At 43.0% G+C, this 18,983-nt stretch overlaps 1 protein-coding gene across 1 annotated transcript; it reads right to left on the bottom strand.

Annotated features, from left to right (window-relative positions):
• Positions 1-2,158: 2,158 nt before the first annotated feature.
• LOC124696328 lies at positions 2,159-7,616 on the bottom strand. Its single transcript, XM_047229061.1, has 4 exons — positions 7,300-7,616; positions 5,358-5,414; positions 5,130-5,292; positions 2,159-4,692 (listed from the first exon to the last, which is right to left on the bottom strand). The coding sequence occupies exons 1-4, from the start codon at positions 7,614-7,616 to the stop codon at positions 2,311-2,313; spliced, it is 2,919 nt and encodes a 972-aa protein (XP_047085017.1). The 3' UTR covers positions 2,159-2,310.
• Between the last annotated feature and the right edge of the window lie 11,367 nt (positions 7,617-18,983).

Genomic DNA, 18,983 nt, shown 5'->3' on the forward strand with positions numbered 1-18,983 from the left:
GCTTCTTTAACCATTGCCCTTATCGGACAATGATGCTATTTTTCAGAACAAGAGGACAAGGGTCAGTCCATACCTACCAAGCTGCAGAGCTTTGCGGTGTTCGAGCAAGTTCATCACTTGCTCATGTCATTTGAGTATTTCTATCAAATTACTTGCAAAGTACTATGATTATCACTATTGCATAAAAACCAAAACCACTACTTTCATAACTATGAATATGACTATGTGGTGGGCAATGGAACCATGGATTGTGTTGATATGGTGGAGGTTCCATTGCACGGGTTTATATCCATCTAGGACTAAACAACAAATGTCGCCGAGTGATTCTTGTGCCGTAATACCCGTGTTAACCATAAGATCCGGAGTGGGACGGAGTAGTCAAAAGTGTTTCCACCTCTCGTTCATCAACGGATGCGCTTACCGTAGCGGTTGTGTCTTGCGGAGTAACTTGAGGGTGGGGAGCCCCTTCTAATTCCCCACGGTATAGCTGTTGCTTACCGTAGCGGTTACTTGCTTGCGGAACAACTTGAGGGTGGGGATCCCCTTCTAATTCCCCACGGTAATGTGGTCTATGATGGGTTGCGGCTACCGGCGAAGGAGTTTGGTTAACGAGTCCCAAACTGTTGTCGTGGTCGGGGTCCACCCTGAAATTACGGGAATAATGGGACCGACGAGGACCCAGGGTCGGGGTATGCAACAAAGGGTGGGTGTTCGAGGTAGCGGAGGAACATGATTGGCTAGACCTTATACCGGGCCTCACACCGAAGGAAGTGTGGACGGGAAAGCTGCCCGGTTGGCACCAAGGTTAAGATCTCTTATGGGTAAAGCAACACACCTCGCGAGTGTAAAGAATCGTGACTGTCACTCCCTGTTCCGGGATTGAGGAGCTGCGAACGCGGCCGGAAAGGAGCTCCATGAAGTTCTAGTAAACCGGTGAAGGCTGACGGACATAGCTCTTTGAAATAAAAGCAATCTCTTGAAGAAATGTTTATCAAAACTTGCATTGGTATTAGACTTTCCGGTCTAATATCGTAGCTAGTGCATTAAACACCTCTTATCTATAATGAACTTGTTGAGTACGCTCGTACTCATACCACTCTTAAACCCCATGCTTAGATTGTCCGAATCGTCCGGAGGAGGACTGCGACAACAATGAAGGAGCCGAGATCATCGGCTATGAAGAACCTGACCTCTCAGGAGGTGTTGAAGGCGTAGACTACATCATCGTCTACGGATCCGGGGAGGCTTCCGGAGGAGAACAAGCCTAGAGATATCTGAAGAGTAGTAGTAACCGAGCAGCACAAAACCTTACCATGTAGCTGCTCGATTAAATAAATGTTTAGTTTAATGAGACAATGGTATTGTAAGTTAAGTTGGGTTCGCCTCGAACCCAGGAGTTATCCTCTTAGGACCCAAGAGGAGCTCCGAGACGACTTGTGTATGATGATTGTAATAATATGTGAATGAGTTATGGACCCTGCTATGTTCTGTTGTACTACTCTGAGGGATGTAATATTTGCGGAATGGTACTTCGCGAATGTTATATCAACGACTGGCATACTACAACATGCAGTGGTATGCAGGGTCACCACAAATATATTCGGCAATTTACTTAATGGTGTGGATCCTAGGTTCAAGTTACTTATTAGGGTTTGCCGATATTTGGTCCCTATGGCTATATATGTAGAAATGATAAGTTTTTTATTGGTAAAATGCTTGTCTTATGCAAGTCATCTACCGGTGCACAACTAGCTTCATTCATGGCCGTCTATATAGCGTATGGAGCATAGCGACCTGTTTATGGAGGTGTCTCATGAACGGAGGATACAACGAGGAATATTTTTATTCAATATGGATGGCAGTGTAATCCGTAATCTACAGGTTGGCCCTGATTCGTCTTAGACTCTCTGATAGTGTCTTTCATATTTATTTGTTAAGAGCCTCAGTCTTATTTTTTATGTAACTTTACGATTGGAGCGGGTGTGTGCATCTCAGTTATGCATATGCTTAGATGTAATAGACCTTTTAAGTAATAAATCGTCCTCTATCGAAGAAAAACTATAGCGGCAGGGGCACACAACAAGTAAACACTAGTAGAAAAAAAAAAGAACCATGTAAACAGAAAGAACTATGGCCATGTACATCCACTGTTCTACCTCAGTGTAGTGTCTCTAATCAAAGCTTTTTGAAAGCTCTCAGAAAAAATGAAGCCAAGTACTAGTAGTAGTTGATTGAAGCACCTTCAGTTGGCTGCACTGTAACATCCGTAACTTCAGCCTGTTCAGCCGACCTTTTTAAGCTCAGTAGCGTTTAAACCACTGTCAGATGACAGTCAGATGCATCATCCGTAGTTCCAGGATAAATTACCCGTGATCCAGAGTTAAGATCCACATTGTCCACTTCCAATTCATGTAATCTATGTTGAGGGATGTTGATTTTGCTACGACCATTGCCTAACAGCACCTCTTCTTCGAGTTGCTTGAACAACGAGTTCATCTCCTCGACTGAGCTTGCTTCTAGGACAGGAAGCTCATTTCGTTCAAAAGTATCTGCGGTCTGCGGATTTCCTGCAGTTGACACCTCTGTAGACACATCTAACTCAATTGGCAGCTCCGAACTCAGCTCGTCTACCACAGGTGATGCTTCCTTCGATTTGTCTCGAATTGACCCGCTGTGACAATCGAGGTCAGAAACAGCGTAGGACAGTGCTTCCCCATCGAGTCGTGCAAACTGTAATTCCTGAACTGAAATTGCTTCGTCGACATGCATCCATAAGTCTGAAGATAACGAGACACTTGGTATGTTTTCAGGTTTAACTTCCAAGGGCTGACAGACACTGCGCTCTGAAATGGACTGCACCAGCACCTCCTGCATACGGCTCTTGAACAGAGAGTTTACTTCACTCATGGAGTCTGTTTCCACAACATGTGGCTCAGAAATATTTACTTGTGGTAAAGAACTCGTTTCATCTCTGACACTAGTAGTTTTGTTGCCTTCATTTGTTTCATGGTTTACCTCACCTAACACACCCACATCTGAAATTGCGGCGCTTGGTATTTTCATCTCTTCACCTAAATGTGCTTCCAGTGAACCAAATAACTTGCCATTGTTCCCTTCTTGCGCAACATCGTGGTCCGAGTGATTATCCCACACTTCACCATTGTCCAGTTTGACACCATTGTGATGTTGCAGACAAGTGGAGTGAGTTTGTCCATGAGAGCTCATGTGCTTCATATTTTGCGCTGATCGAAAGCGCGAGCGAGGAGTCCAACTTTCCTGCAATCGACTGCGATGGTGCATGGCTCGGTCGAACGGAAGGTCAAATAGGTTTCGCCCTGGACGGTAAAGGGATGGTGCTGAACCGGGAAACTGTGGTAAATCTATAGTTTCCTCTGAATCTCTTGAAAGATCGAATGGGTTATGTCTTGGTGTGGAAATGGAAGGGACCTGAACATGGAAGCTTGATGCACCCTTCATTTTCCTAGTTGTATCAGCAGCTTGCAGGTCAAATGACCTCATGTCAAGCTCAAACTTCAGAATGTTTTTTGCTCTTTGAAGGTCCGCCAGGTTCTCCAACTGACTAGTTTGCTCCATATCCACACAATTTAGATGAACAACATCTTTCCAATTATTTTGGTTATCTTGCTCCCATTCTGCTCCTTCCTCGTCACCTGAGCTAACATCCTCCTCCTCCTCCTCCTCCTCCCCAAGGTCATCTTCACTATCATCGGATGTGGAATTCAAGGTGTCTCTGGAGGCCAAGGAAAGCTGACCAGTCCCTGAGTTTATCATTGAGTGCAGCTCCTCAAGTATTGGGATAATGTCGGTCATGGACGCGTCAGCAGAAGAGCTCTCATCAGTCAGGTCAGATTCAGAGTCATAACAAGGAGGATCCTGTCTCATGACAGGTTGCCAACATGATCTCATGAATTCACCAAACTGATACTGGCCGTGTACTCCATCGTTAGAACTTCCAGTACAGGTGCTTTCCAGCTCCTGCAGCTCAGCCTTCTCGTCGATTTCCTTAGTGAGCTCTTCGCACTCTGCAGTGGCATCGATTTTGGTGTGGTTAAAAGGCTCTGCACTTAGAACGGTATAATCTGACACAAATGTGACATTTTTCTCTTCACAGCAAGTACCTTGCAAATCATCATTGGGAGTTCTCTTCTCCTCAATAAATTCATCTCCACTAAAAACAGTAGCATCAGAGGCAATGTGTGCGGCATTTTTTTCTTCACACGGAGCGTCACATGTAAAATCTTCATCAGAAGCTCTATCCCTGATATATACTTCACAACTGTCAGGCTCAGTTCCCTTCTTTAATTGTGCCTTGACAGCAACATTCTGAACCTCTCTGATTAAACGGTCACTAATATAAATGTTGGATTTAATGGGGAGAAATCCATGCTCCTCCAGTGTCTCATCTCCATCCAAGGGTACATTGGCTTCACCATAACTCAATAGTGCTCCGAGAAGAAGAGCGGTTAACATAATGACCGGAGAGGAAGACAGCATGAATGCGAACAGAGTAGGACACAGTCCATGTAGAAGCAGCAACACAATTGCGGCACCGAGTGCTTCAGGATGGTCGCAAGCACAATGATACACAAGTCTGATAGAGGAACGCACTAGTCTTCTGATGTGCAGCACACGGTTGTTGGTATCAGAAGCCATGATTTTATCTCTTTGGATCTAGCACCGAGACACAAGCCTGGCCCTGGTAACAACAGGAATGTGATAAGCAGGTCATTTCTTTGGCGAGTGACTGAGTGGTGACTTAGAACAGCTAGTTGAAGCATGCCAAGGCGAATATGTAACTAAGGTGAGTATGCCCGCATTAGTTTAGTTACAGATCAAGAAAAACAGTACAGTTCCTCTCCAATCGTGTAAAATTCAGCAAATGCTAATTGGGTCAGATATTTCTGAATCCACTGTTATTTGCCAGCAATAATTTTAGCCCAAAAGAGAGAGCGGGCAATAAAGAATCAAGCTACAAATCTACTCTGATGGCAAGACCAAATGCTTAGGGAATCTATGGACGGTGGAGGAGCAGATCAAACTAGGAAGGCGAGCAATGGCACTTTGGCCCAAGAACATGTTAGCTGCAGAGCTCAGCGAGAAGCACGCACCTGCGGCAGCGGCTGCGGCGAGCCGGCGACGGCGACGACAAGAACCCGGAAGTCCGAACCCCCCAGCAGCTGCGTGAGGCAGGTGAAGGTGGAAGAGCGGAAGGGGAAAGCAAGGAAGTCCAAGGAAAGAGACAGGTCGGAGACAGGGTGCTGCACTGCCTCCCTGCCTTTTTTTTCCTTCTAGGATTCTTTGCTTTGGCCGACTTTTTCCTTAGCCGTCGTGCTCACCTCACCTCATTAATTCCTTCCAAACAGCACCGCCCACCTTCTGAGTTCTGACCGTTCCTGCTGATTATCGTTGCTGATTATGGTTACTGTAGCAGGTTATTATCCCGAAAGAGTATCATTACATTTTCCCCGGCAAGACGCCGCTCAAATGCGCCATCTGGATTTCAGCACCCAAACTGAATTTACTGATATATAGTTAGCAGAATACACTTAGCTCTGTCTTGTACAGTAACCTATTCTTCCCATGCGTATGGCACTATGATGATGATGGAGAAGCATCATCATGTGCTGCACTTTCCGCTGTGGGGTATCAAGGAAAGCTGTATGTATGTATGAATGCTAGATAGATTGACAACCAGGAATGACAAACAAAGAGATGAGAGGAGATGCGACGGACCTGAACAGCTCATCGCCATGTCACCCATCTTCTGTACAACTTGTCCGTCACAATTTATCAGCTTCTTGAAAATAAAAACCAACAAGGCACGACAATGTTCTATATCGAGACTGGTGTTTTTCTGAGAGTGGCGTGCATATATAAGGCAGAAATATACGGTGGTAGCTCCATCATGTCTGGTTGAAGTGCATGTAAAATTCCTCTTTCCTAGAGTCTACATTCTGATCAATATAATAATTAACTATATCAAAACTGACCCCTTTTGCTGAAAGGAGAGCTATCCAAGTTTTTTTTTTTTTTTTGAAACTGTAGCCTATCTACAGTATCCAATCTGCGTTATTTTTGTTACCGGTTGTGGATAAAAATTCCAACTCCATCGAACAGGTTATTTCTTGGTTTTTCTGGAGTCTTCCTTGGTCAAAGCGGTGACGGTATGTTAGGGCATGTGCAATGGTTGATAAGACCGTCTTATCTTAATCCTGTCACGTAATCTAGATATAGCAATAGAATATGATGTACAATGAGTTATTTTTCAGTCTTATCTTTAGTAACATACATCCTAAATTTGTGGCGAGAGAGATTGTACTAAGAGATGATCTCTTAGCTAAGAGAAGGCGAAGTCTTTTTTATCTTTCTCTTTCCTCCACCTCAGCATTTATTCTACGTAGCACTGTTAAGATATCACAAGCCTTACACCACCGAACAACTTACCCATCCTTTTCGTTTTCGTCGTCTCCACCGAACAACCGAACAACTTATATAGGTTATAATTAATATGAGACGTGGTAAAATTAATATGAGACGTGGTATAATTAATATGAAGCCTTACACCACCGAACAACTTATCACAAGCAAAATTAATATGAGACATGGTAAACTGATTGTCTTTTATATAGGTTATAATTTATGATGTTCTGTAATAGTTTTTTTGATAAATTTAATTATATGATGCAGATGAACCGGCGGCAATGGATGTACACGCCTACCCGAGTTCACTGTGGGCCTGAAAGATTTTCTCCGTGTGGCTGAGGAAAACCCACAGGTGGATGGTTTTATGTGTTGCCCATGTTTTAAATGTCTGAACTTAAAACAATACTCTAGATGGCAAGTCCTTCACTCCCACCTGCTTTGAAAAGGTTTCATGCCCAGCTATAATTGTTGGACCAAGCATGGAGAAATAGGGGTTATGATGGATGACAATGAAGAAGAATAAGAGAATGATAATATGTACCCTAAATACGGTGATACTGCAACGGGGCAGGCTGAAGATGAAGAGCCAAGGGAAGCTGAAGATGAGGAGGCATCAGATGAGCCCACTGATGATCTTCATCGGACCATCGCTGATGCACACAGAGAAGCAGAAAGTGCAAAAAAGAAGCGGAAGTTAAATAGCATGTTAGAGGATCACAGAAAAAGTTATACCTAAATTGCGAAGATGGCAACACAAAGCTCTGTACCACACTAGAATTGCTGCAATGGAAGGCAGAGGTTGGTATATGTGACAAGGCATTTGAAAAGTTATTGAAAATAAAGGAATAAACACACCTTAGCCTTTGGTTGCCTTCTCCTCTCCCTATTCTCTTCTGCTCGAGAGCTCCCTCGAATGGAGCAGGCTCGGGGTTGAGTTCGCCTGGACCGTATGCTGATGCGGTACTGGCTCTCCTCTCTTGTAAGATAGTTGCTTCGATGCACTTCTGTTGCGCCGTGGAGCGGTCCGTGATCTGCATCGCCCTCTTCCGCTCCAGTGATCCAGACGACGGAGGGGAAGTCTTTTTCGCCGCAAGCCTGTGGAGCCTTGAGGTGTTGCACGTGTGGTACTCCTCATCAGGCTGTACGCGACTATGCGACCCTGAGGCCGGCATCGACGTACGACTACATCGACAATGCTTGTGCGGGACCGTAATCCCCGTGTTCGGTCTTCAAAGGTATGAATACTGTATTCATTGTCGTATTTGTTACTGTACATCCGCATAGCGTAGCTAGGGATATGTAACATCGATAGGAAAAATTATTGTTTTTCGCTACGATTCCCTTCAGTGGTATTAGAGCCGTCTATGCGTAGGTGTATATATATGAGTAGAACGCATCACAAGATGCGGGCATCCAATTTACAATTGTTACCCTTTGCGCACTTGCTCTACACTGCAGCATCATGGATGAAGCTGCCCCCTAACAACTTTACGCTTCGGCGAGACCGGTTCCGCACTTGACATACGGCTTGTACCGTATATGCGGCTTCGGGGGTGTACTTATCTCCGTGGTATTAGTTGTGACTTTTGCAAAGAGGACCCTGAGAGGGGTGTCATAGAGACAATTGTTTAGCCGGTGTTATGGTTGTAATTTTGTAGGGAAGAACGTAACGTAACGCTGAGCTTCGGTCTTCAACGGAGGTATGAATACGATGCTCACCACCTTTATACCGTACATATGTGCTAGTAGATAGATCCTGGGGCATCGGGTATTCACGCTTCCAAGGATTTTTTTTGTTTTCTGCCGCGGATATCCTTCAAAAATATGTAAACACTTCAAAGGTCAACATGCAGCGCCTTGTCACCCTGGTGCCCTGTAGCTGCCGAGGACAAATAACGAGTCCTCGGTGGAGAAATACATCTAGTATGAGTGAGGTTTATCATGTATACGTGTGAAATTTTTCATGGGATTTTATTTTGACATGTTAAAATGTTTTTTTCCAATGGAAATAGCATATGCACCCAAGATCAAATGTGAAATTCCTCATTATTAATATTTAAGGAGAAATAAATTAAATAGTGAGGTAATAACGAGAGAGTAAAAGAGGGTAAAAGTGATATAACTTATCTGGCATATTAGAACCCCTAATTAATTACTTATGTAGACATGGATTTGACTGGTGTTGTTTATACACATGTTTGGTATTGGTGAAAAGAAAACAATGTTGTTATATATTTTTCATGAAAAATATATTGTCATTAGGCAATATGATAATACTTAGCAACATATTCATATAGTGGTCACATTTATATCTTTGATACTGTATATCAAAACAGCATTACTAGGGACTTTGTGACCTAATGAGAAGAAGATATCTGGCTAAGATGAAAGGAAGTTTCGCCGGCCCAATAAAGATGAAATCGATTAAATGACTAGAGAGGCCAACTGAGATTTTCTCGACCCTAATTCATAGGTCCACCATTGTTGATGATAACCCGACAAACCAGATCAATTGGCTACAAAAGAAGTATTTTTTCTTTATTTCTCTTCTATGGTTAATACTCATGCATGTACTTGAATAAAGTTTGTCAAGATATTTGCATTGTCCTAGAATACTCTACCAATACATTTATGATATTTGTGTTTGAATACTTGTTAGCATATATCGATACACTACCTGACATATTTATTTGTCACTTGAGGTGATTTGACAATTTCAAAGATTTGGGGAGAACAACTTTATTTTGAACAACCAAAACTAAATTTATAAAAACAAATAGCTTCTTAGTTCACCACAAAATAATAATCATTTGGACCCTTAAAATATTGCAATGGAATATAAGTTAGCATGTCTTAGTACCGAATCAAACGCCATACATCTGCAGTAAATCATACTTAATTAGTTAGGTATAATAAATTTTGTGAAATGTTATATACAGTGAAAAATATACCAGCCAAATACATTAGGAGAAGTGAAAAAAATTAGTATAAATAGTTGAAAGCCATTTTAACCTCCATGGAATTGTAGCATCACCTTTGGATGTCTATGTAGGAATTTACTTAGTATATATCAACCCACTATCAACCCACTAAATTTCATCCCAATTATTGTGACTTTCATATCACTACTAGGTGTCATTTTAACCGAGGGCCAAATCACCGTCGGCTATCAAAGTTTACCGTCGGATACCCATTTAACCGACGGTTCACCGTCGGCTATCTCTCGTCGACTTTGCTCGGTCGGTCATTACAATAGTAGCTGACGGTATGGTCGGATAACATATTTACATGCGGTAATAAGCCGACGGTGAACCCCGTCGATTAGGTTTTCCTACGACGATCATTACATCCCGTCGATTTTTCTAATAGTCCACGGTATATTTGACCCGCCATTCATAGTTATAACCGAGAATAGAACCAAACCGTCGGTTAGTATTATTACATCCCTTTGGTGTTCTTATAACTGAGAGCTAGGCCAGTCTACGCTGTTGCTTTATGAATATAATGACGGTCATAAGTCAACATCTGCATATGGTATACCATTGGACTTTCATATATTTGCTTACACGGAGGGGTGTCGTACAAGAGAGAAATGTGATCCAGGCAAGAATATTTAAAAATATTAGCATTTCAAAAACATCTCATAATTAGACAATGACACATGAATGAGGAACATATATTATATTCAGCATAACCTCACAAAGTATATGTTCATCTAGGAACTGTGGAATACAAAGATAACAACAACTAATGGTCCAAATATTTTGCAGCACATCTGTTTGTTGAGTGACTTAAAAGTCGTTAGACCTTCAGTAATCTTCACCATCATCACCACATTAATCACCAATTCCATCGCCATCTTGATCATAATGCCCATCGCCATCTTGATCATAATGCTCATCGCCATAGATCATCTTACCATAATGCTCACTGCCAAAGAACAAGCCAAAATATTATTTCTAGTCAGTTGTGCATTTGCGAAAGGGACAATAAAAGTAAAACATGCTTAGGCGTGTACTGTTATGGCAGACAGAATATTCATACTTTGCAGTCAAAGTTTAGCAAATTAATATGTCTTTGAGTCTAATACTGCAGTAGTAACATGAAAAAATCAGGGAGGTATGTAGATTATTTAATCCGCAGCAATTTCTCGATTATTACTTTCTTAGATCTTGACTTAAGTCAAGATTTGTTAATGAATGGTTATATGCATGTCGCAATAGTTCTAAAAGTTGGGCACTGTAGAAACATCATACATGATGATTGCCATGTACTCACGGCAGCGAACAAGAGATCTATGGCGATTGTTGGTGCACATGGGATTGCAATTATATTTAGATGGCTGAATCGCTCCCACGAAAAAAAAAACGTTTACTGTTTATAATTGTTGAACGGGCTTCTGGATACTGCCGATGAAATAGTTGCATAATCTATCAACAACCCGTGAATAGTAACTTGTACAGGTTTCTGGATACTACCGATGTAGTATATTATATCAACAACTCGTGGGTAGTAACCAGAACGACTTAAAAATCAGATGCCTTTTCCGGTTAGAACACCACCGAGCGGAAACAAACAAAAATGCAGAGAAGCCACTGACCTAAATAAGTTTGTCCATGCACATGTCGCACGCTACCGGGCGCCGTGCCTCCTTCATCAACCTGTAGGCAGAATACCAGTTAGATCCGTGACCTGTTCAATCAGTAGTTCATAACTGGATCCAGAAATCAGATTTATGGCCTACATACTATATGAGTGCGACTGTGCGAGAACATACCAACGCATGGCCAACGAGATAGACCTTATCTTTTTGAACATGGAAGCCTCGAAATAGAGCAATGGCATAGCAGCACCGAATACCGTCAGGTCCTTTCTCCTCCGATCTTGAGTCAGCGACCAATGTCCGGATCAACTCACCAAGATCAGACCGCGCCAGGTCTCACCAAGATCACGACAGTCAACTGCAGGAGCACGAAATAGATCGAGATCAAAGCATATGAAGTGAAGAGGGAAGACGAGAGCTCGGAAGGGGAAGTTAGGCAATGCACCACCGAGGGAAGGAGCCAAATCCATGGCGGCGCAAGTGTTTCCAATAATCTCGGAGTTCGTGGTCGGTCGTGGGGGAAGGAGAGACGAAGAGTCAGAGGGCGGGGGAGCCGGCGCTGATTTCTGGGCGTGGTGTCGAAGAAAGGGATATTGCCGCACCCCCCATGGGGCTATTCGGAGCTATCCACGCAAGCCACCCGGCGCGCACGGGCTGGGCGTGGCCTCGCTCGGTCTTCAGCTATTGATCCACGTGGCACCATCTGGTTGGCTCGTGAGGTGAAAAGGTGAGACAAAACCAGCAGCTTCCGGCGAAACCCTACCCCATTCCTCGTAGCCCGTCGGTCTCTTCTCCACCTCTCTCCGCTCGCCCGCCTTTCCTCGCCCACGGCGCTTCCCCTCCAGCTCTCCTCTTTTCCCGTGCCTAGCTGAGTGTGGGAGAAGTACCGCGTCGCCGTTAGATTCATCCTCGCGGAAGGAATCATTCTGGGAAAGCCGGAATCGACCTAGGCCGCTCGCGGTGGCTGCCCTACCTCCCGCTCGGCCGGGACCTACTCACGCTCGCCGGCGGCTGCCCTACCTCCCGCTCGGCCGCGGCCCACCCACGCTCGCCAGCGGCTGCCCTAGCTCCCGTTCGGCCAACGCAAACAAGGTAAAAAACAAGGGGTGCTGGACTAGATCAAGCACTGCCTCCCCTTACTGCTGCTACCCCTACCGCATCTCCACTCTACAGTCTGATGCTGCTCTCTCCCTCTCTATCTCCTATCTCTCTCTCAGCAGCTTGGGAAGGGGAAAAGGTGGAGCTCGTCAGGAGAAGTGGTGGCCGTTGGCACTACAAGAAAAGTTTCCATGGCCGACGAAGTTGAAGTCGCGCCGTGGTTGCTGGTGTACCATGGCCGACGATTTTGGGTCTGTCCGTTGTGCATGTCAAAACGTTTTTTTCTCGTTTTTGAGGCCACCTAGCCCGACGAAAACGGCCAAAACGTTGCCTATGGTGGCCTGGGATGTGGTGCATCTCGAATTCTCGGGTTCGCCGGCCAAGTCAACGCAAATCCGCACCACCGAGGGATGTAGGGCCCAGATGGTAGCCTCTCTGGCATTGTTTTTTTTCTCGATCGCGCCATCTCGTTCAACGCTCTCCGATCGAGCCGTTTACGATGCAGGATCATGGGTCCCGCATGTCATCCTCTATGAACCAAAATTCTTTCTATTCTTGGATTTTTTTTAACCCCCTGATTTCTGGCTACTTCCTTTTTCTTTTGATCCCTTACCGCCTTGGAAACGTTGACACCGCTGCTGCTAATTGGGACCCGCATGTCATCCTCTATGAGCAATCAACTTTCTTTTCTTGGAGTTTTTTTTGGCACCTCAAATTTGGTCACTTGCCTTTTTCTTTCGATCCCTGCCGCCTCTCAAACGGTGATACCGCTGCTGCTAAATGGGACCCGCATGTCATCCTCTATGTACTATAAAACTTTCTTTTCTTGGATTTTTTTGGCACCTCATATTTGGTCACTTACCTTTTTCTTTCGATCCCCTGCCGCCTCTCAAACGGTGAGACCGATGCTGCTAAATGGGACCCGCATGTCATCCTCTATGTATTATAAAACTTTCTTTTCTAGGATTTTTTTGGAACCTCATATTTGGTCACTTTCCTTTTTCTTTCGATCCCGTGCAACCTCTCAAACGGTGATACCGTTGCTGCTAAATGGGACCCGCATGTCATCCTCTATGTACAATCAAGTTTCTTTTCTTGAATTATTTTTGGCTCCTGATATTTGGTCACTTGCCTTTTTCTTTTGGTCTCATGCCACGTTGAGGACCCTGCAGGCTCATGGGACCCGCATGTCATCCTCTATGTACTATAAAACTTTCTTTTCTTGGATTCTTTTTGGCACCTCATATTTGGTCACTTGCCTTTTTGTTTCGATCCCCTGCCACTTCTCCAAAGGTGATACCGCTGCTGCTAATTGGGACCCGCATGTCATCCTCTATGTACAATCAAGTTTCTTTTCTTGAATTATTTTTGGCTCCTGATATTTGGTCACTTGCCTTTTTCTTTCGATCTCATGCCACGTTGAGGACCCTGCTGGCTTATGGGACCCGCATGTCATCCTCTATGTGCTATAAAAGTTTATTTTCTTGGGTTTTTTTTCACCCTCTGATTTTTGGCTATTTCCTTTTCCTTTTATCCCCTGCCGCCTTGGAAACGTTGAGTAAGCTGCTGACTCATGGGACCCGCATGTCATCCTCTATGTACAATCAACTTTCTTTTTCTTTTGATCTCAAGCCGCATTTGAAACGTTGAGACCGCTGCTGCTAATTGGGACCCGCATGTCATCCTCTATGTACAATAAAGTTTTTTTCTTGGATTATCTTTGGCTCCTGATATTTTGTCACTTGCCTTTTTTCTTTCGATCTCATGACGCCTTTGAAACGTTGAGTAAGCTGCTGGCTCATGGGTCCCGCATGTCATCCTCTACGAACAATAAAAGTTTCCTTTCTTGGAGTTATTTTTGACCCCTAATTTTTGGCTATTTGCCTTTTTCTTTTGATCTCCTGCCCCTTTGAAACGATGAGGACACTGTTGGCAGGTCGGTCCCACATGTCATCCTCTGTGAACAATAAAAGTTTCCTTTGATGGATTTATTTTGAACCCCTAATTAATTTCGGAATATTTCCTTTTTTTCCTTTGATCCCCTGCCGCCTTGGAATCGTTGAGGATGCTACTGCCTCATGGGTCCCGTATGTCATCCTCTCAGAACGGTAAATGTTTCTTTTCTTGGATTTTGTTTACCAAATGATTTTTGGCTAATTTTTTCTTTCGATCTCCTGCCGCCTTTAAAACGTTGAGGACGCCTGGCCGGCTCACGGGACCCACATGTCGGCCTCTATGAACAATAAACGCCGAGGATGCTCGCCGCCTCATGGGTCCCGCATGTCATCCTCTTAGAACGAAAATGTTTCTTTTCTTGGATTTTGTACCAACATATTTTTGGTTTATTTTTTCTTTCCATCCCCTGCCGCCTTTAAAACGTTGACGACGCTCGTCGGCTCATGGGTCCCCGATGTCAGCCTCCCCGTACAAGAAACATATGATATCTTGATTATTTTGCAGACAATAAACAGTGTATTGCGTTCTGAGCTATATCAAACGGATAATTAAATCTTTATTTTTACATAAAAAAACTTGTATGTTGAATCTCCTTGTTTTTTTTGTCTTTGCGAAGCATAGGACTTTCCTGTTTTTTTTAGAAAATTCGGAACTTTCCTGTTTTGGAGTGGGCTGAAATTGTACGAGTCAAAAGGCCAAGCAGGATAGTTCGAAGGCCCAGATGTCCAGATGCAGCCCAATTGAAATCTTTCTTCTTGGATTTTTTAACCTCCTGATTTCTGGCTACTTCATTTTTCTTTTGGTTCTGTGCCGCCTTGGAAACGTTGAGACCGCTGCTGCAAAATGGGACCCGCATGTTGATACGTCTCCGACGTATCGATAATTTCTTATGTTCCATGCCACATTATTGATGATATCTACATATTTTATGCATACTTTATGTCATATTTATGCATTTTCCGGCACTAACCTATTAACGAGATGCCGAAGAGCCCGTTGCTGTTTTCTGCTGTTTTTGGTTTCAGAAATCCTAGTAAGGAAATATTCTCGGAATTGGACGAAATCAACGCCCAGGGTCCTATTTTTGCCACGAAGCTTCCAGAAGACCGAAGAGAAGACGAAGTGGGGCCACGGGGCGCCGCCACATTAGGGCGGCGCGGCCCAAGGGGGGCCCGCGCGGCCCTGCTGTGTGGGGCCCCCGTGACGCCCTTTGACCTGCCCTTCCGCCTACTTAAAGCCTCCGTCGCGAAACCCCCAGTACCGAGAGCCACGATACGGAAAACCTTCCAGAGACGCCGCCGCCAATCCCATCTCGGGGGATTCAGGAGATTGCCTCCGGCACCCTGCCGGAGAGGGGAATCATCTCCCGGAGGACTCTTCACCGCCATGGTCGCCTCCGGAGTGATGAGTGAGTAGTTCACCCCTGTACTATGGGTCCATAGCAGTAGCTAGATGGTTGTCTTCTCCTTATGTGCTTCATTGTCGGATCTTGTGAGCTGCCTAACATGATCAAGATCATCTATCTGTAATGCTATATGTTGTGTTTGTCGGGATCCGATGGATAGAGAATACTATGTTATGTTGATTATCAATCTATTACCTAAGTGTTGTTTATGATCTTGCATGCTCTCCGTTATTAGTAGAGGCTCGGCCAGCTTTTACTCTTAACTCCAAGAGGGAGTATTTATGCTCGATAGTGGGTTCATGCCTCCATTAAATCTGGGACGAGTGACGAAAGTTCTAAGGTTGTGGATGTCTTGTTGCCACTAGGAATAAAACATTGATGCTATGTCCGAGGATGTAGTTATTGATTACATTACGCACCATACTTAATGAAATTGTCTCGTTGTTTGCAACTTAATACCGGAAGGGGTTCGGATGATAACCTGAAGGTGGACTTTTTAGGCATAGATGCATGCTGGATAGCGGTCTATGTACTTTGTCGTAATGCCCAATTAAATCTCACTATACTTATCATATCATGTATGTGCATTGTCATGCCCTCTCTATTTGTCAATTGTCCGACTGTAATTTGTTCACCCAACATGCTATTTATCTTATGGGAGAGACACCTCTAGTGAACTGTGGACCCCGGTCCATTCTTTTACATTGAATACAATCTACTGCAATACTTGTTCTACTCGTTTTCTGCAAACAATCATCATCCACACTATACATCTAATCCTTTGTTACAGCAAGCCGGTGAGATTGACAACCTCACTGTTTCGTTGGGGCAAAGTACTTTGGTTGTGTTGTGCAGGTTCCACGTTGGCGCCGGAATCCCTGGTGTTGCGCCGCACTACATCCCGCTGCCATCAACCTTCAACGTGCTTCTTGGCTCGTCCTGGTTCGATAAACCTTGTTTTCTTTCTGAGGGAAAACTTGCTGTTGTGCGCATCATACCTTCCTCTTGGGGTTCCCAACGAACGTGTGTATTACACGCCATCAAGCAATATTTTCTGGCGCCGTTGCCGGGGAGATCAAGACACGCCGCAAGGGGAGTCTCCACAATCCAATCTCTTTACTTTGTTTTTGTCTTGCTTTATTTTATTTACTTTCTTGTTTGCTGCATTATATCAAAACACAAAAAAATTAGTTGCTAGTTTTACTTTATTTACTGTCTTGTTCTCTATATCAAAAACACAAAAAAAATTAGTTACTTGCATTTACTTTATTTAGTTTGCTTTATTTACTACTGCTAAAATGAATACTCATGGGAACACTAAGTTGTGTGATTTCACTAGTTAGGCTTAATGGAAAACAACAAAAATATTAGAGATCTTTATAGGATTTATCTTGAGTTAGGACATGAGGTGTTTGAAGAGAAATTAAAAAACCCATGGAACTTTGTTTGCAAAATAGTTGTAGCAATGTTATTAGCATGAAATCTTTGAACACTATTATTGCTAATGCTATGGAAGAATTTAAGCTTGGGGAAGCTGGTTTTGATGAGCATGATATTTTTAGTCCCCCAAGCATGGAGGAGAGAATTTACTTTGATGACACTTTTCCTCCCATTTATGATGATAGTGGTATTTTGGTGCCACCTACTATTGAGGATAAAGTTTATTATGACTATACTATGCCTCCTATATTTGATGATTATGGTGATGAGAATAATAATGATAGCTACTTTGTTGAATTTGCTCCCACTACAATTAATAAGAATGACTATGCTTATGTTGGGAGTAGTAATTATTTTATGCATGAGACTCATGATAAGAATGCTTTATGTGATAGTTATATTGTTGAGTTTGTTCATGATGCTACTGGAAATTATTATGAGAGAGGAAAATATGGTTGTAGAAATTTTCATGTTATTAAAACACCTCTCTATATGCTGAAATTTTTGAAGTTACACTTGTTTTGTCTTCCTATGCTATTCACTTTGTTCTTCATTGACTTGTTTATTTACAAGATTCCTTTTCATAGGAAGTGGGTTAGGCTTAAAATTGTTTCATACTTGCTTTTTGATGCTCTCTTTGCTTCAACTCTCATCCTTATGCGAGTGCATCATTAAATTTACTATGCTCATCTTAATGGCTATAAAGAAAGCACTTCTTGGGAGATAACCCATGTTTTTATTTTGCTACTGTTTTGTTGAGTCTTGGAAGTTGTTACTACTGTAGCAACCTCTCCTTATCTTTATTTTATTGCATTGTTGTGCCAAGTAAAGTCGTTGATAGTAAGGTTCATACTAGATTTGGATTACTGCGCAGAAACAGATTTCTTTGCTGTCACGAATTTCGACCTGCCTCTCTCGTAGGTAGCTCAGAAAAATATGCCAATTTACGTGCGTGATCCTCAGATATGTACGCAACTTTCATTCAATTTGGGCATTTTCATTTGAGCAAGTCTGGTGCCTCAATAAAATCCTTCTTTACGGACTGTTCTGTTTTGACAGATTCTGCCTTTTATTTCGCATTGCCTCTTTTGCTATGTTGGATGAATTTCTTTGTTCCATTAATGTCCAGTAGCTTTGTGCAATGTCCAGAAGTGTTAAGAATGATTATGTCACCTCTGAACATGTAAATTTTTATTATGCACTAACCCTCTAATGAGTTGTTTCGAGTTTGGTGTGGAGGAAGTTTTCAAGGATCAAGAGAGGGAGATGATACAATATGATCAAGGAGAGTGAAAGCTCTAAGCTTGGGGATGCCCCGGTGTTTCACCCCTGCATATTTTAAGAAGACTCAAGCGTCTAAGCTTGGGGATTCCCAAGGCATCCCCTTCTTCATCGACAACATTATCGAGTTCCTCCCCGAAACTATATTTTTATTCCATCACATCTTATGTACTTTGCTTGGAGCGTCGGTTTGTTTTTGTTTTTGTTTTTGTTTGAATAAAATGGATCCTAGCATTCATTGTGTGGGAGAGAGACACGCTCCGCTGTTGCATATGGACAAATATGTCCTTAGGCTTTACTCATAGTATTCATGGCGAATGTTGAATCTTCTTCGTTAAATTTTTATATGGTTGGAATCGGGAAATGCTACATGTAGTAATTCTAAAATGTCTTGAATAATTTGATACTTGGCAATTGTTGTGCTCATGTTTAAGCTCTTGCATCATATACTTTGCACCTATTAATGAAGATATACATAGAGCTTGCTAAAATTTGGTTTGCATATTTGGTCTCTCCAAAGTCTAGATAATTTATAGTATTGAGTTTTGAACAACAAGGAAGACGGTGTAGAGTCTTGTAATGTTTACAATATGTCTTTTATGTGAGTTTTGCTGCACCGGTTCAGCCTTGTGTTTGTTTCAAATAATCTTGCTAGCCTAAACCCTGTATCGAGAGGGAATACTTCTCATGCATCCAAAATCCTTGAGCCAACCACTATGCCATTTGTGTCCACCATACCTACCTACTACATGGTAT

Source organism: Lolium rigidum, chromosome 3, assembly GCF_022539505.1.
Source record: "Lolium rigidum isolate FL_2022 chromosome 3, APGP_CSIRO_Lrig_0.1, whole genome shotgun sequence".
In the NCBI taxonomy this organism is placed as follows: Eukaryota; Viridiplantae; Streptophyta; class Magnoliopsida; order Poales; family Poaceae; genus Lolium; species Lolium rigidum.

Excerpts from the sequence above, each read along its gene's own strand:
- LOC124696328 (XM_047229061.1), bottom strand. The coding sequence starts at position 7,616 with ATGCCGGCCTCAGGGTCGCATAGTCGCGTACAGCCTGATGAGGAGTAC. Across the intron at positions 5,415-7,299 it reads GAAGGCAACCAAAGGCTAAG|GAACGGTCAGAACTCAGAAG; the intron begins GTGTGTTTATTC and ends GATAATCAGCAG. Across the intron at positions 4,693-5,129 it reads CGCCGCAGCCGCTGCCGCAG|ATCCAAAGAGATAAAATCAT; the intron begins GTGCGTGCTTCT and ends TCTCGGTGCTAG.